The following is a 26,630-nucleotide window of genomic DNA, read 5'->3' as shown; positions in this document are numbered from 1 at the left end:
AGGCCCGCCACGTCTGTTGACTCATCCAGCTGTAACCATATAATTCACTGGCTTGTATGTGAAGCAGTAATTGTTTCAAAACATCTCCTGACACGTCACTAATGCATCGTGAAACAGTGTTGTTTGATGAAGGCATTGTCTGTATCGTTTTTTTACCTTTTCTCCCAGCCATGTCCGCGGCAGAAGGAGGAATTAAGTCCTCCACAATAGTATGGGGTTTGTCTGTCCTAGCCACTCAAATATGATGAGAACGACATTGATTTGGGGGTTCACTTATATTGGGAGTAGTGCTTTTCCTCGGCCACAGTGTGTTATATGTGCAAAAGTACTATCTCACAACTCGATGAAACCTTCACTCTTGCACAGACATTTAGAAACAAAACATGCCAATTTGAAAAATAAGCCACGGGAGTTTTTTTGAGCGAGAATTAAGACGACTTTCGAGTAGTAAGACATGTATAAAAGCAACAGATCCCATTAATAAGAAGGGGCTAGAATCGTCTTATATGGTGAGCTACAGAGTGGCTAGAATAGACAAACCCCCATACTATTGTGGAGGACTTAGGTCTGTTGTTCGGTGCTCTCCCGGGTAAGGGGGGCCAGTAGCTCTTCCGCTGCATCAGGTTCACATCTGTCAGTGTCCATTCTAGTTGGGCTAGCAACAAATGTAGAATTAATAATGCTAGCAATGGATGTGATCGTGGAAGCAGAATAACTTTTTTTTTTTTTGGTAAATGTGAATCACATTTTGTCGTACTCCCGACGGTATTGCCTACCCCAGTTTGGGAATACCTGCTCTAGGTCAACTCAAGCGCCACATTCACTGTTCTCGTTATCACCTGCCGCCATATTGGAAGAACTACCAGTGGAAGAGGAGGAAAACGGAAATATTGCTTCTATGTGTCGCTACTTTCGTTGTAGTATAATTAAAACCAGGGTTAAAACAGTCATCCGTAGTTGTATGTGTCGGACAAATTTAAGTGGTTTATAATATCGGTCAGTGAGAATCCCGAGGCGAAAAGGGGTTTCGTCTTTTTTTTAACTTGTAAATATGACTTCCCTGACACAGCGGAGCTCCGGCCTAGTCCAGAGGCGGACCGAGGCCTCTCGTACTTCTGCCGCCGACAAGGACAGAGGGTCCGGGGATGAGGATTTCGAGACCCGCCGCGGAGCAGAAGAAGAAGAAGAGGAGGTGGAGGATAAAGGAGACTGTAAAGAAACTCGACTCACATTGATGGAAGAAGTGTTACTCTTGGGATTAAAGGACCGAGAGGTATAACTTAAAAATACATGTATTATATTATTTTACAACTAAAATCACATTATTGTATTTAGCTGGTTAGGTAACGTTAAGTTAACGCTACTCAAAAGATCTCGTAAGATTCGCTAACGTTAGCAACGGTTGCTATCTTCATTTTTGTCAACATCGAATGAATGCTAACGTTATAACTTATAAAGACATGTATTATATTATTTTACAACTAAAACCATATTATAGTATTTAGCTGGTTAGGTAACGTTAAGTTAACGCTACTCAAAAGATTTCATAAAATTCGCTAACGTTAGCAACGGTTGCTATCTTCATTTTTGTCAACATTGAATGAATGCTAACGTTAACTAGCTACAGTAAGTAGTAACCCTGAGGGGTATAATACGAAGGAAGCTAGATTTACTCCGGGTTTTGTAAAGTTAACCAGTTTCACTTAAGGGGTATAATACGAAGGAAGCTAGATTTACTCCGGGTTTTGTAAAGTTAACCAGTTTCACTTAAGGGGTATAATACGAAGGAAGCTAGATTTACTCCGGGTTTTCTAAAGTTAACCAGTTTCACTTAAGGGGTATAATACGAAGGAAGCTAGATTTACTCCGGGTTTTGTAAAGTTAACCAGTTTCACTTAAGGGGTATAATACGAAGGAAGCTAGATTTACTCCGGGTTTTGTAAAGTTAACCAGTTTCACTTAAGGGGTATAATACGAAGGAAGCTAGATTTACTCCGGGTTTTCTAAAGTTAACCAGTTTCACTTAAGGGGTATAATACGAAGGAAGCTAGATTTACCCCGGGTTTTCTAAAGTTAACCAGTTTCACTTAAGGGGTATAATACGAAGGAAGCTAGATTTACCCCGGGTTTTCTAAAGTTAACCAGTTTCACTTAAGGGGTATAATACGAAGGAAGCTAGATTTACTCCGGGTTTTGTAAAGTTAACCAGTTTCACTTAAGGGGTATAATACGAAGGAAGCTAGATTTACTCCGGGTTTTGTAAAGTTAACCAGTTTCACTTAAGGGGTATAATACGAAGGAAGCTAGATTTACCCCGGGTTTTCTAAAGTTAACCAGTTTCACTTAAGGGGTATAATACGAAGGAAGCTAGATTTACCCCGGGTTTTCTAAAGTTAACCAGTTTCACTTAAGGGGTATAATACAAAGGAAGCTAGATTTACCCCGGGTTTTCTAAAGTTAACCAGTTTCACTTAAGGGGTATAATACGAAGGAAGCTAGATTTACTCCGGGTTTTCTAAAGTTAACCAGTTTCACTTAAGGGGTATAATACGAAGGAAGCTAGATTTACCCCGGGTTTTCTAAAGTTAACCAGTTTCACTTAAGGGGTATAATACGAAGGAAGCTAGATTTACCCCGGGTTTTCTAAAGTTAACCAGTTTCACTTAAGGGGTATAATACGAAGGAAGCTAGATTTACTCCGGGTTTTCTAAAGTTAACCAGTTTCACTTAAGGGGTATAATACGAAGGAAGCTAGATTTACTCCGGGTTTTCTAAAGTTAACCAGTTTCACTTAAGGGGTATAATACGAAGGAAGCTAGATTTACTCCGGGTTTTGTAAAGTTAACCAGTTTCACTTAAGGGGTATAATACGAAGGAAGCTAGATTTACTCCGGGTTTTCTAAAGTTAACCAGTTTCACTTAAGGGGTATAATACGAAGGAAGCTAGATTTACCCCGGGTTTTCTAAAGTTAACCAGTTTCACTTAAGGGGTATAATACGAAGGAAGCTAGATTTACTCCGGGTTTTCTAAAGTTAACCAGTTTCACTTAAGGGGTATAATACGAAGGAAGCTAGATTTACCCCGGGTTTTCTAAAGTTAACCAGTTTCACTTAAGGGGTATAATACGAAGGAAGCTAGATTTACCCCGGGTTTTCTAAAGTTAACCAGTTTCACTTAAGGGGTATAATACGAAGGAAGCTAGATTTACCCCGGGTTTTCTAAAGTTAACCAGTTTCACTTAAGGGGTATAATACGAAGGAAGCTAGATTTACTCCGGGTTTTCTAAAGTTAACCAGTTTCACTTAAGGGGTATAATACAAAGGAAGCTAGATTTACCCCGGGTTTTCTAAAGTTAACCAGTTTCACTTAAGGGGTATAATACAAAGGAAGCTAGATTTACCCCGGGTTTTCTAAAGTTAACCAGTTTCACTTAAGGGGTATAATACAAAGGAAGCTAGATTTACCCCGGGTTTTCTAAAGTTAACCAGTTTCACTTAAGGGGTATAATACGAAGGAAGCTAGATTTACTCCGGGTTTTCTAAAGTTAACCAGTTTCACTTAAGGGGTATAATACGAAGGAAGCTAGATTTACCCCGGGTTTTCTAAAGTTAACCAGTTTCACTTAAGGGGTATAATACGAAGGAAGCTAGATTTACCCCGGGTTTTCTAAAGTTAACCAGTTTCACTTAAGGGGTATAATACGAAGGAAGCTAGATTTACTCCGGGTTTTCTAAAGTTAACCAGTTTCACTTAAGGGGTATAATACGAAGGAAGCTAGATTTACTCCGGGTTTTCTAAAGTTAACCAGTTTCACTTAAGGGGTATAATACGAAGGAAGCTAGATTTACTCCGGGTTTTCTAAAGTTAACCAGTTTCACTTAAGGGGTATAATACGAAGGAAGCTAGATTTACTCCGGGTTTTCTAAAGTTAACCAGTTTCACTTAAGGGGTATAATACGAAGGAAGCTAGATTTACTCCGGGTTTTGTAAAGTTAACCAGTTTCACTTAAGGGGTATAATACGAAGGAAGCTAGATTTACTCCGGGTTTTCTAAAGTTAACCAGTTTCACTTAAGGGGTATAATACAAAGGAAGCTAGATTTACCCCGGGTTTTCTAAAGTTAACCAGTTTCACTTAAGGGGTATAATACAAAGGAAGCTAGATTTACCCCGGGTTTTCTAAAGTTAACCAGTTTCACTTAAGGGGTATAATACGAAGGAAGCTAGATTTACTCCGGGTTTTCTAAAGTTAACCAGTTTCACTTAAGGGGTATAATACAAAGGAAGCTAGATTTACTCCGGGTTTTCTAAAGTTAACCAGTTTCACTTAAGGGGTATAATACGAAGGAAGCTAGATTTACTCCGGATTTTGTAAAGTTAACCAGTTTCACTTAAGGGGTATAATACGAAGGAAGCTAGATTTACTCCGGGTTTTCTAAAGTTAACCAGTTTCACTTAAGGGGTATAATACAAAGGAAGCTAGATTTACCCCGGGTTTTCTAAAGTTAACCAGTTTCACTTAAGGGGTATAATACAAAGGAAGCTAGATTTACCCCGGGTTTTCTAAAGTTAACCAGTTTCACTTAAGGGGTATAATACGAAGGAAGCTAGATTTACTCCGGGTTTTGTAAAGTTAACCAGTTTCACTTAAGGGGTATAATACGAAGGAAGCTAGATTTACTCCGGGTTTTGTAAAGTTAACCAGTTTCACTTAAGGGGTATAATACAAAGGAAGCTAGATTTACCCCGGGTTTTCTAAAGTTAACCAGTTTCACTTAAGGGGTATAATACAAAGGAAGCTAGATTTACCCCGGGTTTTCTAAAGTTAACCAGTTTCACTTAAGGGGTATAATACAAAGGAAGCTAGATTTACCCCGGTTTTCTAAAGTTAACCAGTTTCACTTAAGGGGTATAATACGAAGGAAGCTAGATTTACTCCGGGTTTTCTAAAGTTAACCAGTTTCACTTAAGGGGTATAATACGAAGGAAGCTAGATTTACTCCGGGTTTTCTAAAGTTAACCAGTTTCACTTAAGGGGTATAATACGAAGGAAGCTAGATTTACCCCGGGTTTTCTAAAGTTAACCAGTTTCACTTAAGGGGTATAATACGAAGGAAGCTAGATTTACCCCGGGTTTTCTAAAGTTAACCAGTTTCACTTAAGGGGTATAATACGAAGGAAGCTAGATTTACTCCGGGTTTTCTAAAGTTAACCAGTTTCACTTAAGGGGTATAATACGAAGGAAGCTAGATTTACTCCGGGTTTTCTAAAGTTAACCAGTTTCACTTAAGGGGTATAATACGAAGGAAGCTAGATTTACTCCGGGTTTTCTAAAGTTAACCAGTTTCACTTAAGGGGTATAATACAAAGGAAGCTAGATTTACTCCGGGTTTTCTAAAGTTAACCAGTTTCACTTAAGGGGTATAATACGAAGGAAGCTAGATTTACTCCGGGTTTTGTAAAGTTAACCAGTTTCACTTAAGGGGTATAATACGAAGGAAGCTAGATTTACTCCGGGTTTTGTAAAGTTAACCAGTTTCACTTAAGGGGTATAATACAAAGGAAGCTAGATTTACCCCGGGTTTTCTAAAGTTAACCAGTTTCACTTAAGGGGTATAATACAAAGGAAGCTAGATTTACCCCGGGTTTTCTAAAGTTAACCAGTTTCACTTAAGGGGTATAATACGAAGGAAGCTAGATTTACTCCGGGTTTTCTAAAGTTAACCAGTTTCACTTAAGGGGTATAATACAAAGGAAGCTAGATTTACTCCGGGTTTTCTAAAGTTAACCAGTTTCACTTAAGGGGTATAATACGAAGGAAGCTAGATTTACTCCGGATTTTGTAAAGTTAACCAGTTTCACTTAAGGGGTATAATACGAAGGAAGCTAGATTTACTCCGGGTTTTCTAAAGTTAACCAGTTTCACTTAAGGGGTATAATACAAAGGAAGCTAGATTTACCCCGGGTTTTCTAAAGTTAACCAGTTTCACTTAAGGGGTATAATACAAAGGAAGCTAGATTTACCCCGGGTTTTCTAAAGTTAACCAGTTTCACTTAAGGGGTATAATACGAAGGAAGCTAGATTTACTCCGGGTTTTGTAAAGTTAACCAGTTTCACTTAAGGGGTATAATACGAAGGAAGCTAGATTTACTCCGGGTTTTCTAAAGTTAACCAGTTTCACTTAAGGGGTATAATACAAAGGAAGCTAGATTTACCCCGGGTTTTCTAAAGTTAACCAGTTTCACTTAAGGGGTATAATACAAAGGAAGCTAGATTTACCCCGGGTTTTCTAAAGTTAACCAGTTTCACTTAAGGGGTATAATACAAAGGAAGCTAGATTTACCCCGGGTTTTCTAAAGTTAACCAGTTTCACTTAAGGGGTATAATACGAAGGAAGCTAGATTTACTCCGGGTTTTCTAAAGTTAACCAGTTTCACTTAAGGGGTATAATACGAAGGAAGCTAGATTTACCCCGGGTTTTCTAAAGTTAACCAGTTTCACTTAAGGGGTATAATACGAAGGAAGCTAGATTTACCCCGGGTTTTCTAAAGTTAACCAGTTTCACTTAAGGGGTATAATACGAAGGAAGCTAGATTTACTCCGGTTTTCTAAAGTTAACCAGTTTCACTTAAGGGGTATAATACGAAGGAAGCTAGATTTACCCGGGTTTTCTAAAGTTAACCAGTTTCACTTAAGGGGTATAATACGAAGGAAGCTAGATTTACTCCGGGTTTTGTAAAGTTAACCAGTTTCACTTAAGGGGTATAATACGAAGGAAGCTAGATTTACTCCGGGTTTTCTAAAGTTAACCAGTTTCACTTAAGGGGTATAATACAAAGGAAGCTAGATTTACCCCGGGTTTTCTAAAGTTAACCAGTTTCACTTAAGGGGTATAATACAAAGGAAGCTAGATTTACCCCGGGTTTTCTAAAGTTAACCAGTTTCACTTAAGGGGTATAATACAAAGGAAGCTAGATTTACCCCGGGTTTTCTAAAGTTAACCAGTTTCACTTAAGGGGTATAATTCGAAGGAAGCTAGATTTACTCCGGGTTTTCTAAAGTTAACCAGTTTCACTTAAGGGGTATAATACGAAGGAAGCTAGATTTACCCCGGGTTTTCTAAAGTTAACCAGTTTCACTTAAGGGGTATAATACGAAGGAAGCTAGATTTACCCCGGGTTTTCTAAAGTTAACCAGTTTCACTTAAGGGGTATAATACGAAGGAAGCTAGATTTACTCCGGGTTTTCTAAAGTTAACCAGTTTCACTTAAGGGGTATAATACGAAGGAAGCTAGATTTACTCCGGGTTTTCTAAAGTTAACCAGTTTCACTTAAGGGGTATAATACGAAGGAAGCTAGATTTACTCCGGGTTTTCTAAAGTTAACCAGTTTCACTTAAGGGGTATAATACAAAGGAAGCTAGATTTACTCCGGGTTTTCTAAAGTTAACCAGTTTCACTTAAGGGGTATAATACGAAGGAAGCTAGATTTACTCCGGGTTTTGTAAAGTTAACCAGTTTCACTTAAGGGGTATAATACGAAGGAAGCTAGATTTACTCCGGTTTTCTAAAGTTAACCAGTTTCACTTAAGGGGTATAATACGAAGGAAGCTAGATTTACCCCGGGTTTTCTAAAGTTAACCAGTTTCACTTAAGGGGTATAATACGAAGGAAGCTAGATTTACCCCGGGTTTTCTAAAGTTAACCAGTTTCACTTAAGGGGTATAATACGAAGGAAGCTAGATTTACTCCGGGTTTTCTAAAGTTAACCAGTTTCACTTAAGGGGTATAATACGAAGGAAGCTAGATTTACCCCGGGTTTTCTAAAGTTAACCAGTTTCACTTAAGGGGTATAATACGAAGGAAGCTAGATTTACTCCGGGTTTTCTAAAGTTAACCAGTTTCATTTAGCTTCAAAGCTCCAGCTCAGGCGTTTTCCGTACTATGATGGTGTGTGTGTGTGTGTTGCTCGGCTTGTTATATACAGGGCAAACCCGTTTTGGTCATTTCTGCTAACTATGTCTTACAAATAAATTAATCGCAGCACGTTTTTGGACTGGACTCATTCTGACAGTTTTTACTTACTTAATAAGTACAATACCATTGGAAATTAATGTTGAATAAATGTATATTCCTATAAATTTAAGTTGGAAATGATGCTTCCTGTTGACAAGACATTTTGATCAATAGCCCAATTCAAATACCGTTTTAATATGTCCGAATCAGTAACCAATATGCACAAACAGTTTGTTTATTGAGAACCTAAACATAGTGTATCTACACATACATGTGCAACAATAGTAATCATATTTAAGCTTGCACCTTAGAACCAACACATGCAAGAAAAACCCTGTTGTTTTGAAAAGTGACAATAAATCGATGATATCGATTGTAAGGGGGGGGGGGGGGAAATCGGGTTGTACAAGCTGTTAAAACTAACACTACGTCCCTGGTTAGAGCACAACCTGCAGAAAACAGCTAGCTACATAGCCTTTGAAGTGTTGCGTTTGGATTCAAGTAAATGTAATGCAATATTTAGTTGTTGTTTGTTAATCACTTCCATCGATGTCACACTGAAATCAATAGAACAGGGGGCAAACTTTTGTGGTGTAGCGCTGTTTAAACTAACCCTATTTATTCAGTCTACACAGGAATGTGGAATAACCTATATATGGTTGGTTTGATGAGAATTTACATTAGGCTTATATCTATATTTAGGCATGTTGATTTTTTTTTGGGGGGGGGGGGGCTGTCATCAGGGAAAAGGTAACAATCCACGTTTTGCCCCCTGTTCATTAACTTAAACGAATCACAACGCGACATATAGTTTATCAACAGTGACTAGTTTGGCTGCTATTTTAAGTAATAGTTTGCTTGTCAAATCCATGTATTGCTGTGTGGCTTTTAATTTACTTTTATAGAGAGACGATTTTCCGTGCCATTTCATTAACTCTACGTTCCAAGTGGTTCTATGTGTGACGAAAATCAATGGTACAAAAAAAAAAACCCAAATATATTTACGTTTTAATAAGCAATCAATCTTATGTCCATTGTGATGTTAGTATAAACTTTTATACCAACGTCACCAATCTGAAGTCAAAAGGATGTGTAATTCCACTACATTTTGTGAGGTGAAAATGCAAGCTTTGTACTGTACTGCTGTCACATTTTTCCGTTTATATGACCCCCCTTTACAAACAGGCCCATTTTTACCAAGTTCTTGCCTGCACACACCTTTTACACATCCCGTATGCATGCCTGCGTGGTGGTAGTGGTTGGGGTCTATTTTAATAAATCCATTTCAAGATACAGCATGAAAAATAAATCCATTAGTAATTTGTTTCGGTAGGTCCTAAGAAACATAAGATTTAATGTATTTAATTAAAAAATATATAATAGAATAGCATATTTAGAGTTTTATTAAGGCCTATGTTTACGAGTCTGTACAGCCATGGCTGCGCCATCCAAATGAAATGAATATTTCGTTATTTTGTTCATTAAACAGACCAGGCACACCTACCCGATCAAAGTCAACACACTAGGGCTGTCCCTGGCTAAAAAAAAATCTTAGTCGACCGAAAGTCGTCAGTTCTTGGTCAATTTTGTTTTTAACTTGTTTTTAATAAAATCAACAATATAGGCATTAAGCTTGTCTGATGCTTTAAGCGCACTTTGTGATGAAATAAGACACACATGACTCGAGGAAACCAGAGATCAAGACCTGACCCACTCCTTCTGGCTTTCGTAGATTCAGCTGCTACTCTCCTGAAGTTGCCGGTAATAGGCTACGCTGTAATAGGCCGCGCTGTAATAGGCCGCGCTGTAATAGGCCACGCTGTAATAGGCCACGCTGTTATGGGCCACGCTGTAGTAGGCCGCGGTGTAATAGGCTGCGCTGTTATAAGCCGCGCTGTAATAGGCTACACATGGAGTCTGTAACCTTTCTCAGATGGAAACATTGTATCAACTATTCATTTGGGTCTGCCCTGAAGGTCATGCTAGTAAACTTGCAACATTGTATAAAATATTCTGGGCCCACAGTTTCCTGCAACAGTGTTCTCGGGAATATTCTGGGCCCACAGTGTCCTGCAACAGTGAGCTCGGGAATATTCTGGGCCCACAGTTTCCTGCACCAGTGAGCTCGGGAATATTCTGGGCCCACAGTTTCCTGCACCAGTGAGCTCGGGAATATTCTGGGCCCACAGTTTCCTGCACCAGTGAGCTCGGGACAGACACAGCTGTAGTCTATTTGCGCAAGGGATCAGAGCATGACATTGTTCCCTTTCACACTGAGTGGTTATTGAAAGGGAGAGAGCTGGAAATATTTTCCAAATGCATTGAGGAGCTACTGTTGTTGTTCTCAATGGATGTAAAAACAGACTCTTAAAACTCTCACTATTTTTGCTGGCTGTTTTTTGAGGTGAAGAAAACATTACTTTGAGAAACTCCACAGCTCATTAAATGGTGTTTTAAGCCAATCAGAAACACGATCAGATCCCCAAATGGGCACATTTATATGCCTACATTTGCGTGCAGGCGAGGTAGCTTTATAGGTCGCCTTCTATGTGTAATCGGGTACGTGTCTTTACGCCTCGATCACGCCGACAGCGTGGATTTATTGGATTTGGATTTATCAAACGAATGCCTTAAAACTGTCTGCGTAGACGGTTTGACAGAAATGGTAGCAGAAAGGTGAAGGTTGAATTTTTTGTTTGCAGACATATCCAGATGACACTACGTAAGTCTTATCGGTGTGGGCTTTATGTCCATTGTTGACAGGAGTGCTCCAAACGAAAGACCATGACAACATTTTAAAAATACAACTCACGAATGGAATGGAATGAAATAAACCGAAACTTGTTTCTCACAAGTGTATGCATAGGTTGTGCGCTTTGCAAACAATGTGTCCACTTTGAAAATGAGAATGGTATAAGACTGGAATAAGTAATATATATTAAATTAATTCACAGAAAATGGCCTTAATAACCAAACAAACATTTTTAAATGAGAAAATTATAGGATTTAAAGGTGAAGTTGCTTGTCACAGTTATTAATAAGCATGCACCCATTTTAAGAAAATTGCCAAAAAAAAAGAAATTGAACAATTTTATGATTTGAGAGGGATGAGGCAAATAAGTCTGTCTGAACAACCGATTGGCAAACGTACGATAAATTTGAGAAATCATGTGAATAAACTGAATAAAAAGAAGTAACAACTACACTATGAAGCAAAAAAATAAATTCTATAAAGAATGATAGTAAAAAAGCTTTGTAGCACCTTCTATGAAACTTTGAGTAAAAAAAGTCAAACTCTGCTCTATCATTCATTGACTCAAGACGGCTCACCACAAAACCCACTGATATTTCCAACTACATTAATCTTTTTTTTATTGGCAAGATTAGCAAACTTAGACATGCCAGCAACAAACGCTGACGCTACACATCCAAGTATAACTGATCAAATTATGAAAGACAAGCATCGTAATTCTGAATTCTGTAAAGTGAGTGTGGAAGAGGTGAAAAAAATGGTTGTCTATCAACAATAACAAGCCACCGGGGTTTGACAATCTGGATGGAAAATTACTGAGGATAATAGCAGACCATATTGCCACTCCTATTTGCCACATCTTCAATTTAAGCCTACTAGAAAGTGTGTCCCCTCAGGCCTGGAGGGAAGCTAAAGTCATTCCACTACCCAAGAATAGTAAAGCCCCCTTTACTGGCTCAAATAGCCGACCAATCAGCCTGTCACCAACCCTTAGTAAACTTCTGGGGGGAAAATTCTGTTTGTCCAGATACAATGCTATTTTACAGTTAACAAATGAACAACAGACTTTCAGCACGCTTATAGGGAAGGACACTCAACAAGCACACCACTTACACAAATGACTGATGATTGGCTGAGAGAAATTTATAAAAGTTATTGTGGGGGCTGTTGTGTTAGACTTCAGTGCGGCTTTTGACATTATCGATCATAGTCTGCTGCTGGTAAAACGTATGCGTTATGGCTTTACACCCCGTGCTATAATGACTTTACACCCCCTGCTATAATGACTTTACACCCCCTGCTATAATGACTTTACACCCCCTGCTATAATGGCTTTAAACCCCCTGCTATAATGGCTTTACACCCCCTGCTATAATGGCTTTAAACCCCCTGCTATAATGGCTTTACACCCCCTGCTATAATGGCTTTACACCCCCTGCTATAATGGCTTTACACCCCCTGCTATAATGGCTTTAAACCACCTGCTATAATGTGGATAAAGAGTTACCTGTCTAACAGAACACAGAGGGTGTTCTTTAATGGAAGCCTCTCCAACATAATCCAGGTAGAATCAGGAATTCCCCAGGGCTGCTATCTAGGCCCCTTGCTTTTTTCAATCCTGATACAGCCAGCAACATTGTATAAAATATTCTGGGCCCTCAGTTTCCTGCTGAACCCACCTCTCTGGCAGGAGGTGCTGAACCCACCCCTCTGGCAGGAAGTGTGCTGAACCCACCCCTCTGGCAGGAAGTGTGCTGAACCCACCCCTCTGGCAGGAAGTGTGCTGAACCTCTTAACTGGGAGGAGGCTAAAGAGACTCAGCTCATTCTGTAAGAGCTGTACTGTGTTCTGACTTGACCGTAGGCCCATATGTGGAAGAGGTACTGTGTTCTGACTTGACCGTAGGCCCATATGTGGAAGAGGTACTGTGTTCTGACTTGACCGTAGGCCCATATGTGGAAGAGGTACTGTGTTCTGACTTGACCGTAGGCCCATATGTGGAAGAGGTACTGTGTTCTGACTTGACCGTAGGCCCATATGTGGAAGAGGTACTGTGTTCTGACTTGACCGTAGGCCCATATGTGGAAGAGGTACTGTGTTCTGACTTGACTGTAGGATTGGCTTCAGTCCAGACTCCAGACCTAGATAGCCTAGTGGTGTTACAATCTGTTATGTGTTGTTGCTTTCAAACCGTTATATAGGGCCGTTGTGGTGACCGTATTACCGCCATAACCAGCGGTCATGAGTCATGGCCGCAGTTAAAATTCCATGTGGCCGTTGAGTCACGGTAATCTCCTCTTATGCACTCAGGACATGCCTTGGTAGTATTCAACTCACTAATGGCCTGGTACTCAGGGCTCTATTGTCCCTCCATCAGGTCCTAATGGCCTGGTACTCAGGGCTCTATTGTCCCTCCATCAGGTCCTAATGGCCTGGTACTCAGGGCTCTATTGTCCCTCCATCAGGTCCTAATGGCCTGGTACTCAGGGCTCTATTGTCCCTCCATCAGGTCCTAATGGCCTGGTACTCAAGGCTCTATTGTCCCTCCATCAGGTCCTAATGGCCTGGTACTCAGGGCTCTATTGTCCCTCCATCAGGTCCTAATGGCCTGGTACTCAGGGCTCTATTGTCCCTCCATCAGGTCCTAATGGCCTGGTACTCAGGGCTCTATTGTCCCTCCATCAGGTCCTAATGGCCTGGTACTCAGGGCTCTATTGTCCCTCCATCAGGTCCTAATGGCCTGGTACTCAGGGCTCTATTGTCCCTCCGTTAGGTCCTAATGGCCTGGTACTCAGGGCTCTATTGTCCCTCCGTTAGGTCCTAATGGCCTGGTACTCAGGGCTCTATTGTCCCTCCGTCAGGTCCTAATGGCCTGGTACTCAGGGCTCTATTGTCCCTCCGTCAGGTCCTAATGGCCTGGTACTCAGGGCTCTATTGTCCCTCCATCAGGTCCTAATGGCCTGGTACTCAGGGCTCTATTGTCCCTCCATCAGGTCCTAATGGCCTGGTACTCAGGGCTCTATTGTCCCTCCGTCAGGTCCTAATGGCCTGGTACTCAGGGCTCTATTGTCCCTCCGTTAGGTCCTAATGGCCTGGTACTCAGGGCTCTATTGTCCCTCCGTTAGGTCCTAATGGCCTGGGACTCTGGGCTACGTTGTCTTTTTAACCACTCTGACATCGATGTAATGGAAATTCATATCATATGCTTATCAAAACAGGTATTGTTCTTTTAGAACTCACCTCGCTGTGATGATCAATTTAAAGGAAGAAAGAAGGTTCAGCAACAGGTTGAAACCGAGTGGGAAAATATTGTCATTGTGGATGTTGTTTTAAAAGACTAACAATGAAATGGACAATACTTGACTACGATGATGATTAAATTCAAAAAAAACATTCCAACGCATATTACAGCTTATGCATATGACGGGTGGGAAAGAAAAGGATATTAAATCATTATTATTCCGTTGGTTATACATAGCCTACTGCATATTAAGCACCGCTGAAAAACAAAAATAACTGATTTTCATTGATCTAGCCTATATTCTAAAATTAAACAAATTCTAGTAATTGCCTTTTTTTTGAAATTTTTTTGTTGTTGAGTGTAGACTGTTATTATGTATACTGGATGGACTGATTACCTTATGTTACGCTGCACGTTCTATCCACACGTCTTGTTGATGCTGTTGGTTCATTGATTGCGCGTGGCGGCTTACAGAGTTAGCCTAGAATTAGTGAATTCGTATTTGAATAGGATATCTTGTCTGCTAAATGAACAAGCCTACAGCCTATGGCAAAGAGCGTAGCTAGATAACGTTCAAGTAATTAGGACCAATTTATATTCTGAAATCTGAACTACGTTTTCCTCATATCGTTCTTTCTTTACACCTACCTTAAAATAAATAATGGGTTTATTGTTATGGGTTTATATTAAATTGATTTATTAAACTTGTTAAAACGTCGACGTTCCAGAAGCTTCTATGTGAGGAGGCCTGGAGATACTAAACGTGTTTGGTAATTAACGGTTAATTACCTTGAAACCGGCAGTCAGACAATAACCGACTGACAAAATGTGATTACCGCCACAGCCCTACACTCATAGAGGGGTCACCGTGGGGTCACATCTGGGGTCACATCTGGGGTCATATCAGGGGTCACCGTGGGGTCACATCAGGGGTCACCGTGGGGTCACATCAGGGGTCACAGTGGGGTCACATCTGGGGTCATATCAGGGGTCACAGTGGGGTCACACTGGGGTCACATCTGGGGTCATATCAGGGGTCACAGTCAGCAGTCACACGGGCATTAGTCTCCTAAGACAGCAGGCTGACCACTGTGATCCTATCTGTTCAGAGAGTGAAGGCTACAGGACGGCTCGGTGATCTGCATGCTCACTCGCGCGCACACACACACACCCTGTCCTCCTCTCTCAGGCCTGTGTTGCAGCTTCCTCCCACCCACCCACACACACACACCCTGTCCTCCTCTCTCAGGCCTGTGTTGCAGCTTCCTCCCACCCACCCACACACACACACCCTGTCCTCCTCTCTCAGGCCTGTGTTGCAGCTTCCTCACACCCACCCACCCACTCACCCCCTGTCGTCCTCTCTCAGGCCTGTGTTGCAGCTTCCTCCCACCCACCCACACACACACACCCTGTCCTCCTCTCTCAGGCCTGTGTTGCAGCTTCCTCCCACCCACCCACACACACACACCCTGTCCTCCTCTCTCAGGCCTGTGTTGCAGCTTCCTCACACCCACCCACCCACTCACCCCCTGTCGTCCTCTCTCAGGCCTGTGTTGCAGCTTCCTCCCACCCACCCACACACACACACCCTGTCCTCCTCTCTCAGGCCTGTGTTGCAGCTTCCTCCCACCCACCCACACACACACACCCTGTCCTCCTCTCTCAGGCCTGTGTTGCAGCTTCCTCACACCCACCCACCCACTCACCCCCTGTCGTCCTCTCTCAGGGCTACACGTCGTTCTGGAATGACTGCATCTCGTCGGGGCTGCGTGGCTGCATGCTCATAGAGCTGGCTATCAGAGGACGACTACAGCTGGAGGCCTGCGGCATGAGGAGGAAAAGCCTACTCGCCAGGAAGGTAGGGAATCTTGATCAACAGACCTCTCTTAAGTGGCGGCAACGTAGCCTAGTGGTTACAGAGCGTTGGACTAAGTAACCGGAAGGTTGCAAGATCGAATCCCCGAACTGACAAGGTATAAAATCTGTCGTTCTGCCCCCTGAGCAGGGCAGTTTTAACCCACTGTTCCTAGACCGTCATTGAAAATAAGAATTTGTTCTTAACTGACTTGCCTGGTTAAATAAAGGTAAACATAAAAAATGTGTGTGTTGCCAGTGACTTTGGCTCTGGATATTACGTTTACATTTGAGTCATTTAGCAGACACTCTTATCCAGAGCGACTTACAGTAGTGAATGCATACATTTCATTTCATGCATTTTTTGTACTGGCCCCCCCCGTGGGAATCGAACCCACAACCCTGGCGTTGCACACACCATGCTCTACCAACTGAGCCATTTACTGATTTAAATTGCTCTTACTTAATTAATTTGGTTTCCTAATTCAAATGAATCTCAGAGGGGCATCATTTAAGGGTTTTGATATAGAGAGAGAGACCCCTTTGAATGAACTCCTATCAGTACTTACCATTAACCTGTTATACCATTTTTAATCCTCTATCAACAACAGTCAATTTACTACATTCTCATTCTGAGTGGCCGTCGAGCTCTCAGACCTGGGAGAGTCCAATCGTTCGTGAAGGACTTCAATGCAACAACAACGGATTTGAATTCAAAACTTTTATTACTAAGACTAAAAGATTGAAAATGAGAAAGATACAGTTGTCTAAACAGACCCGATGGAATGGGGTACAATCGCTGACGTGGGGAACTCTACAAATCAATTGAATAGTTTGATGTAGCCTATTGACAGGCAGAGTACAGGCAACACGTTAACAAGACTTTGGAGAATTTATAAAAAAAATTTTTCGTGAGAACAGGAGAAGTGTTGAGAGACTACTACATCAGTAAAACTTCACAGTCTGTGACACTAAAAGTTCCCTAATCAGGGGTTAACAGGCCCGGGTTACAGGTTAACACCCTCTGTGGACAGTGCACAGGACAATATTGGTTATTGATATGTCAATCCAACTAACGGTCTTACAGTAATCAGCGTCTGCCACCACTTTCACACAGACACAGCGTCACCCAAAGGGAAATCAAATGCAGTGATGTATTTACAGCTGATTTGTCATTTGGTTCAGTTGGGTTTTTCTGATTTGACAAAGATGAAACGGGGGAAAGATCAGTGTTTCTGACAGCTGGGTTTGCAGCCCGAAGAAGCTTTTTTTTTTTTTCCTTCGTCGGAGCTCACGCGTCGGAGCCCACGAGTTGTTGAGAGATGGCAGAGGGGACCTGTTCTCTTTATTTCTCAGACTCGAGTCCTCAAATCTGTTCAGTCCAAAGATATAAAGTTTAAGGCACTTAAGGTGCAGTGGAATGTTCTGGTCCTCTTAGGGAAAGATATATATATATAACCCAGCGGGTCGTCGTGAGTGAACAGAGTGTTCCTCGGCCAAGTTCCTCTCGGATGATTCTTCTGTCTGAGTTGGATAATGCTTCCTCGATCTGAGTTTTGGGTTTCCAAGGAGATGGGATCATTTTGTCCCATGGATGTGGCCTTGCCTTAAAGAACTTGATTCTAGTTTCTGGCTAGTAAAGGCCTCTAATTTATAGGGAGATGGATAGTGCCATTGGTACCGCCTCGTTGATTGTAAGGATTCAGCATAGCAAAACCTGAGACTTGTTCACAGGACGTTTTTTTGTTGTTATCCTTCATTCCCCATGATGAAGAACGTAGCCTGTACGGTACAGACATGACCTTGGTTCCTTTACACACTCTGTATGCTACAGTAAAATCACCATTAAACCCTCTTTTAATGACAGGAAAATCAGAAGAAAGATATTCAAGTAATATCAACCAATATCAAGATATATTTTTATATTTTATTTAACTAGACGAGTCAGTTAAAAAGACATTCTTATTTCCAATGACGGCCAAACCCCGGACGACACTGGGCCAAAATTGTAAGGCGCCCTATGGGACTCGGCCGGATGTGATACAGCCTGGAATCGAACCAGGGACTGTAGTGACGCCTCTTGCACCGAGATGCCAGTGTCTTAGACCGCTGCGCCACTCGGCAGCCGAAGAAAGCGTGTTTAAACGTCCTTTTTACGCCCTTGGCGCAGTTTTGTCTTTGTTACAAAGAGAAACAATTCCTGACTTTCCTCTTTATGACACACACCACTAGACGCACTGCTGGACTTTGCAGTGGATTCTGTCTCCCGACCTGCACGGTTCCTGAAGTGAAGAGCAGTTTCGAACCACCTGGTGATATTTTTATTTTTATTTTTGAACCACTAAACAACTATTGATTTAAAACCAATGAGAGTTACCGCAAGTCGCAAAGACAACAGGAGCTGCCTCCACTATTCCAGCACCATTTCAGCATCAACGTGACAACTAAAAGATACCAAAAAAACTATTTAGTCCTGTCGACATAAGCTAAATATGATCTGGCTGTCTATGGTTCTGATTTCTGTTTGTGTGTGCGTTCCTTCGTGCAAGTAGAAGAAGAAAAAAAACATGTAGAGTGATGCCAATGCCATTCTCTCTTTCATGTTTCTGTTAGTGATGTATGCTCTCCGAAACAATTTGATAGGAGAGAAGCCAAATCCAGTGATGTATGCTCTGAAAACAATTTGATAGGAGAGAAGCCAAATCCAGTGATGTATGCTCTCGAAAACAATTTGATAGGAGAGAAGCCAAATCCAGTGATGTATGCTCTGAAAACAATTTGATAGGAGAGAAGCCAAATCCAAGCTAGCTTCCATTGACACACCTTTTTTTTTTCCCCCTCCCCCCACCAGGACGACCAATCATTTGAGCTTGCTCAGTTTAGCTCAAAGCTGATTAGCAACATTTTTGCTCGTTTTTTTGTTTGTTGTCAAGTGAGGCCAGATGCTCACTGGCTTCCCTTGGCAACAAAAGAAATACAATAAAAAGACAATGGACAAGAAAGTATTCTCCTGCTGATTCTGACTTGTATTTAGTCTAGAAGTTGTGTTCTGACTGTGTGGTTGTCTCATCTCTAGCGGATCTATAGGTCATTGAGTGGCAGTACAGGTTGTGTTTTCATTCTGTCTCGTTGTATTGGTGTCTCCTAGGTGATCTGTAAGTCAGACGCTCCGACGGGAGACGTGCTATTGGACGAGGCTCTGAAACACGTGAAGGAGACCCAGCCCTCAGAGACGGTGCAGAGCTGGATCGAGCTGCTCAGCGGTGAGTGGTCTCAGCCAACCAGAGGTTTACTGCTAACAGAGTGGGCTCAGCCAATCAGAGGTTTACTGCTAACAGAGTGGTCTCAGCCAATCAGAGGTTTACTGCTAACAGAGTGGTCTCAGCCAATCAGAGGTTTACTGTTAACAGAGTGGTCTCAGCCAATCAGAGGTTTACTGTTAACAGAGTGGTCTCAGCCAATCAGAGGTTTACTGTTAACAGAGTGGTCTCAGCCACCAGAGGTTTACTGTTAACAGAGTGGTCTCAGCCAATCAGAGGTTTACTGTTAACAGAGTGGTCTCAGCCAATCAGAGGTTTACTGCTAACAGAGTGGTCTCAGCCAATCAGAGGTTTACTGTTAACAGAGTGGTCTCAGCCACCAGAGGTTTACTGTTAACAGAGTGGTCTCAGCCAATCAGAGGTTTACTGTTAACAGAGTGGTCTCAACCAATCAGAGGTTTACTGCTAACAGAGTGGTCTCAGCTAATCAGAGGTTTACTGTTAACAGAGTGGTCTCAGCCAATCAGAGGTTTACTGCTAACAGAGTGGTCTCAACCAATCAGAGGTTTACTGCTAACAGAGTGGTCTCAACCAATCAGAGGTTTACTGCTAACAGAGTGGTCTCAGCCAATCAGAGGTTTACTGTTAACAGAGTGGTCTCAGCCAATCAGAGGTTTACTACTAACAGAGTGGTCTCAACCAATCAGAGGTTTACTGTTAACAGAGTGGTCTCAACCAATCAGAGGTTTACTGCTAACAGAGTGGTCTCAGCCAATCAGAGGTTTACTGTTAACAGAGTGGTCTCAGCCAATCAGAGGTTTACTACTAACAGAGTGGTCTCAGCCAATCAGAGGTTTACTGTTAACAGAGTGGTCTCAGCCAATCAGAGGTTTACTACTAACAGAGTGGGCTCAGCCACCAGAGGTTTACTGTTAACAGAGTGGTCTCAGCCACCAATCAGAGGTTTACTGTTAACAGAGTGGTCTCAGCCAATCAGAGGTTTACTGTTAACAGAGTGGTCTCAGCAACCAATCAGAGGTTTACTGCTAACAGAGTGGTCTCAGCCACCAATCAGAGGTTTACTGTTAACAGAGTGGTCTCAGCCAATCAGAGGTTTACTGTTAACAGAGTGGTCTCAGCCACCAATCAGAGGTTTACTGTTAACAGAGTGGTCTCAGCAACCAATCAGAGGTTTACTGTTAACAGAGTGGTCTCAGCAACCAATCAGAGGTTTACTGTTAACAGAGTGGTCTCAGCCAATCAGAGGTTTACTGTTAACAGAGTGGTCTCAGCCAATCAGAGGTTTACTGCTAACAGAGTGGTCTCAGCCAATCAGAGGTTTACTGCTAACAGAGTTGTCTCAACCAATCAGAGGTTTACTGCTAACAGAGTGGCTCAACCAATCAGAGGTTTACTGTTAACAGAGTGGTCTCAGCCAATCAGAGGTTTAGTGTTAACAGAGTGGTCTCAGCCCCCAGAGGTTTACTGTTAACAGAGTGGTCTCAGCCAATCAGAGGTTTACTGTTAACAGAGTGGTCTCAGCCAATCAGAGGTTTACTGTTAACAGAGTGGTCTCAGCCAATCAGAGGTTTACTGTTAACAGAGTGGTTTCAGACAATCAGAGGTTTACTGTTAACAGAGTGGTTTCAGCCAATCAGAGGTTTACTGCTAACAGAGTGGTCTCAGCCAATCAGAGGTTTACTGCTAACAGAGTGGTCTCAGCCAATCAGAGGTTTACTGCTAACAGAGTGGTCTCAACCAATCAGAGATTTACTGCTAACAGAGTGGGCTCAGCCAATCAGAGGTTTACTGTTAACAGAGTGGTCTCAGCCAATCAGAGGTTTACTACTACATTTACATTTAAGTCATTTAGCAGACGCTCTTATCCAGAGCGACTTATAAATTGGTCCATTCACCTATAATATCCAGTGGAACAACCACTTTACAATAGTGCATCTACATCTTTTAAGGGGGGGTTAGAAGGATTACTTTATCCTATCCCAGGTATTCCTTAAAGAGGTGGGGTTTCAGCCACCAATCAGTCCTATCCCAGGTATTCCTTAAAGAGGTGGGGTTTCAGCCACCAATCAGTCCTATCCCAGGTATTCCTTAAAGAGGTGGGGTTTCAGCCACCAATCAGTCCTATCCCAGGTATTCCTTAAAGAGGTGGGGTTTCAGCCACCAATCAGTCCTATCCCAGGTATTCCTTAAAGAGGTGGGGTTTCAGCCACCAATCAGTCCTATCCCAGGTATTCCTTAAAGAGGTGGGGTTTCAGCCACCAATCAGTCCTATCCCAGGTATTCCTTAAAGAGGTGGGGTTTCAGCCACCAATCAGTCCTATCCCAGGTATTCCTTAAAGAGGTGGGGTTTCAGCCACCAATCAGTCCTATCCCAGGTATTCCTTAAAGAGGTGGGGTTTCAGCCACCAATCAGTCCTATCCCAGGTATTCCTTAAAGAGGTGGGGTTTCAGCCATTAGGGGGCAGTATGGGTGTTTGTGATTCTGACTGTGATTGTATTGGTAGTAGTTGTATTGGATATATGTGTTTTTTTTTTGTTATTACATTTGTATTATTTTAAAAACAAAAAACAAAGCCTGTAACACCTTCCCCTTTAAGACAATAAATATATCCTATATTTTTGTTGGACAAGTTTTGCTCACAACCAACAGAACTTCCATTTCACAACATGGATCAATTTAAATTGTCGCATTTTCTCCAATATCAACATGGTGTTTACTGGCTGGTAATACTTAAAGACCAAGTTGTCTTCAAAGATGTGGACGATTAACACCTTTTTACTTTATCTCTACCTATTAGATATAAATCCTTTTATCTGATCTTCCCTGTTTTTCTCTTTGCTCTACCATTTTTGGTTTGCTTCCTGTCTTTTATATAAGTTGTGTGAGGGTTTTGTGTTTTTATTTCGTGAGCCTTTTCTTGGGTAAATGTAGTGGACGTTCCTGGTGGGTATTTTTTAGGTCCTTTTCTTTCAGTGTACACCCACCCCTATGAGTGTCTTTTCAGAACCCCTCCTAAAATCCCACTTGTTGTTAGTGAGTCTTTGTTAGTTACCCTTCTGTTTGATCGACATTTTGTTTTCATGCTGGGGAACATAAGTTGTTTTAGTTATTACGGTTGTTAGTTATTATGGTTGTTTAGTTATTATGGTTGTTTAAGTTATTACGGTTGTTTTAGTTATTACAGTTGTTTTAGTTATTACGGTTGTTTTAGTTATTACAGTTGTTAGTTATTATGGTTGTTTAAGTTATTACGGTTGTTTTAGTTATTACGGTTGTTTTAGTTATTACGGTTGTTTAGTCATTACGGTTGTTTTAGTTATTACGGTTGTTTTTGTTATTACAGTTGTTTTAGTTATTACAGTTGTTTTAGTTATTACAGTTGTTTTAGTTATTACGGTTGTTTTTGTTATTACGGTTGTTTTAGTTATTACGGTTGTTTTAGTTATTACGGTTGTTTTAGTTATTACGGTGGTATTGGATCCATTTGTGTTGTGTACTTATTACAGCACCATTCTGAAAAGGAGAAGTAGAAGCTGAATGCAGTGTTTTCTATCTGTTGTTAATATTAATCATTATTTACATCTTCTCTGATTATACTCCCAAGTAGAGGAGAGGTAGCCTAGTGGTTAGAGTGTAGAGGTGGCAGGTAGCCTAGTGGTTAGAGTGGAGGGGAGGCAGGTAGCCTAGTGGTTAGAGTGGAGGGGAGGCAGGTAGCCTAGTGGTTAGAGTGGAGGGGAGGCAGGTAGCCTAGTGGTTAGAGTGGAGGGGAGGCAGGTAGCCTAGTGGTTAGAGTGGAGGGGAGGCAGGTAGCCTAGTGGTTAGAGTGGAGGGGAGGCAGGTAGCCTAGTGGTTAGAGTGTAGAGGTGGCAGGTAGCCTAGTGGTTAGAGTGTAGAGGTGGCAGGTAGACTAGTGGTTAGAGTGTAGAGGTGGCAGGTAGCCTAGTGGTTAGAGTGGAGGGGAGGCAGGTAGCCTAGTGGTTAGAGTGGAAGGGCGGCAGGTAGCCTAGCGGTTAGAGTGTAGAGGCGGCAGGTAGCCTAGCGGTTAGAGTGTAGAGGCGGCAGGTAGCCTAGCGGTTAGAGTGTAGAGGCGGCAGGTAGCCTAGCGGTTAGAGTGTAGAGGCGGCAGGGTAGCCTAGCGGTTAGAGTGTAGAGGCGGCAGGGTAGCCTAGCGGTTAGTGTAGAGGCGGCAGGGTAGCCTAGCGGTTAGAGTGTAGAGGCGGCAGCGTAGCCTAGCGGTTAGAGTGTAGAGGCGGCAGGGTAGCCTAGCGGTTAGAGTGTAGAGGCGGCAGGGTAGCCTAGCGGTTAGAGTGTAGAGGCGGCAGGGTAGCCTAGCGGTTAGAGTGTAGAGGCGGCAGGGTAGCCTAGCGGTTAGAGTGTAGAGGCGGCAGGGTAGCCTAGCGGTTAGAGTGTAGAGGCGGCAGGGTAGCCTAGCGGTTAGAGTGTAGAGGCGGCAGGGTAGCCTAGCGGTTAGAGTGTAGAGGCGGCAGGGTAGCCTAGCGGTTAGAGTGTAGAGGCGGCAGGGTAGCCTAGCGGTTAGAGTGTAGAGGCGGCAGGGTAGCCTAGCGGTTAGAGTGTAGAGGCGGCAGGGTAGCCTAGCGGTTAGAGTGTAGAGGCGGCAGGGTAGCCTAGCGGTTAGAGTGTAGAGGCGGCAGGGTAGCCTAGCGGTTAGAGTGTAGAGGCGGCAGGGTAGCCTAGCGGTTAGAGTGTAGAGGCGGCAGGGTAGCCTAGCGGTTAGAGTGTAGAGGCGGCAGGGTAGCCTAGCGGTTAGAGTGTAGAGGCGGCAGGGTAGCCTAGCGGTTAGAGTGTAGAGGCGGCAGGGTAGCCTAGCGGTTAGAGTGTAGAGGCGGCAGGGTAGCCTAGCGGTTAGAGTGTAGAGGCGGCAGGTAGCCTAGCGGTTAGAGTGTAGAGGCGGCAGGTAGCCTAGCGGTTAGAGTGTAGAGGCGGCAGGTAGCCTAGCGGTTAGAGTGTAGAGGCGGCAGGTAGCCTAGCGGTTAGAGTGTAGAGGCGGCAGGTAGCCTAGCGGTTAGAGTGTAGAGGCGGCAGGTAGCCTAGCGGTTAGAGTGTAGAGGCGGCAGGTAGCCTAGCGGTTAGAGTGTAGAGGCGGCAGGGTAGCCTAGCGGTTAGAGTGTAGAGGCGGCAGGGTAGCCTAGCGGTTAGAGTGTAGAGGCGGCAGGGTAGCCTAGCGGTTAGAGTGTAGAGGCGGCAGGGTAGCCTAGCGGTTAGAGTGTAGAGGCGGCAGGTAGCCTAGCGGTTAGAGTGTAGAGGCGGCAGGTAGCCTAGCGGTTAGAGTGTAGAGGCGGCAGGTAGCCTAGCGGTTAGAGTGTAGAGGAGGCGGCAGGTAGCCTAGCGGTTAGAGTGTAGAGGCGGCAGCGTAGCCTAGCATCAGGCAGCCTTGTTACCACAGACGGCATCAGTAACACAGCTTAGTGAGTTACCACAGAGAGAGTATTATTCATACTGGTAACCGACAACCAGGGATTTTACATCTGAAATGTCATGGTGTTTTTACCTGTTAGTGCAGTGATGTAGTCACTAAACCTTGTATTAGTTCCTAGCTAGAGTCTTTTCCTCGACTACGACAGCTCTGTTTTGGTACAGACCTAGTTACCATCTGTGCTAGTAAGCAATATATATATATATATATATATATATATATATATATATATATATATATATATTCAGTTGTTATGTTATCTCTCTGGCAGGTCCGTGTCTGAAGATAGACGTAAACTAATGTCTGAAACTATCACTTTTCTGTCGTTTGTTGTTTCATTGCACAACTTGCATGTCTGTTGTTTTGGCAGCCTAGTGGTTAGAGTGTAGAGGCGGCAGGTAGCCTAGCGGTTAGAGTGTAGAGGCGGCAGGTAGCCTAGCGGTTAGAGTGTAGAGGCGGCAGGTAGCCTAGCGGTTAGAGTGTAGAGGCGGCAGGTAGCCTAGCGGTTAGAGTGTAGAGGCGGCAGGTAACCTAGTGGTTAGAGCGTTGGGCCAGTAACCAGCAGGTAGCCTAGTGGTTAGAGTGGAGGGGAGGCAGGTAGCCTAGTGGTTAGAGCGTTGGGCCAGTAACCAGCAGGTAGCCTAGTGGTTAGAGCGTTGGGCCAGTAACCAGCAGGTAGCCTAGCGGTTAGAGCGTTGGGCCAGTAACCAGCAGGTAGCCTAGTGGTTAGAGCGTTGGGCCAGTAACCAGCAGGTAGCCTAGTGGTTAGAGCGTTGGGCCAGTAACCAGCAGGTAGCCTAGTGGTTAGAGCGTTGGGCCAGTAACCAGCAGGTAGCCTAGTGGTTAGAGCGTTGGGCCAGTAACCAGCAGGTAGCCTAGTGGTTAGAGCGTTGGGCCAGTAACCAGCAGGTAGCCTAGTGGTTAGAGCGTTGGGCCAGTAACCAGCAGGTAGCCTAGTGGTTAGAGCGTTGGGCCAGTAACCAGCAGGTAGCCTAGTGGTTAGAGCGTTGGGCCAGTAACCAGCAGGTAGCCTAGTGGTTAGAGCGTTGGGCCAGTAACCAGCAGGTAGCCTAGTGGTTAGAGCGTTGGACTAGTAACCAGCAGGTAGCCTAGTGGTTAGAGCGTTGGGCCAGTAACCAGCAGGTAGCCTAGTGGTTAGAGCGTTGGACTAGTAACCAGCAGGTAGCCTAGTGGTTAGAGCGTTGGGCCAGTAACCAGCAGGTAGCCTAGTGGTTAGAGCGTTGGGCCAGTAACCAGCAGGTAGCCTAGTGGTTAGAGCGTTGGGCCAGTAACCAGCAGGTAGCCTAGTGGTTAGAGCGTTGGGCCAGTAACCAGCAGGTAGCCTAGTGGTTAGAGCGTTGGGCCAGTAACCAGCAGGTAGCCTAGTGGTTAGAGCGTTGGGCCAGTAACCAGCAGGTAGCCTAGTGGTTAGAGCGTTGGGCCAGTAACCAGCAGGTAGCCTAGTGGTTAGAGCGTTGGGCCAGTAACCAGCAGGTAGCCTAGTGGTTAGAGGGGTGGGAGGCAGGTAGCCTAGTGGTTAGAGCGTTGGGCCAGTAACCAGCAGGTAGCCTAGTGGTTAGAGCGTTGGACCAGTAACCAGCAGGTAGCCTAGTGGTTAGAGCGTTGGGCCAGTAACCAGCAGGTAGCCTAGCGGTTAGAGCGTTGGGCCAGTAACCAGCAGGTAGCCTAGTGGTTAGAGCGTTGGGCCAGTAACCAGCAGGTAGCCTAGTGGTTAGAGCGTTGGGCCAGTAACCAGCAGGTAGCCTAGTGGTTAGAGCGTTGGGCCAGTAACCAGCAGGTAGCCTAGTGGTTAGAGCGTTGGGCCAGTAACCAGCAGGTAGCCTAGTGGTTAGAGCGTTGGGCCAGTAACCAGCAGGTAGCCTAGTGGTTAGAGCGTTGGGCCAGTAACCAGCAGGTAGCCTAGTGGTTAGAGCGTTGGGCCAGTAACCAGCAGGTAGCCTAGTGGTTAGAGCGTTGGGCCAGTAACCAGCAGGTAGCCTAGTGGTTAGAGCGTTGGGCCAGTAACCAGCAGGTAGCCTAGTGGTTAG

At 43.5% G+C, this 26,630-nt stretch overlaps 1 protein-coding gene across 1 annotated transcript in view; it reads left to right on the top strand.

Moving 5' to 3' along the window:
- Window positions 1-630: 630 nt before the first annotated feature.
- LOC106585968 (Golgi phosphoprotein 3) overlaps window positions 631-26,630 on the top strand; it is a 36,416-nt gene continuing 10,416 nt past the window's right edge. Inside the window, exons 1-3 of the mRNA XM_045706722.1 lie at window positions 631-1,273; window positions 15,739-15,870; window positions 19,015-19,129. Of these exons, the coding sequence (XP_045562678.1) occupies window positions 1,052-1,273; window positions 15,739-15,870; window positions 19,015-19,129 (469 nt within the window). The 5' untranslated portion in view covers window positions 631-1,051. The remainder of the gene's footprint in view (window positions 1,274-15,738; window positions 15,871-19,014; window positions 19,130-26,630) is intronic.

The sequence above is a fragment of the Salmo salar genome, chromosome ssa24 (assembly GCF_905237065.1).
Source record: "Salmo salar chromosome ssa24, Ssal_v3.1, whole genome shotgun sequence".
NCBI lineage: Eukaryota > Metazoa > Chordata > Actinopteri > Salmoniformes > Salmonidae > Salmo > Salmo salar.
The sequence above is the reverse complement of the archived record's forward strand: the minus strand, read 5'-3'. Positions and strand labels throughout refer to the sequence as shown.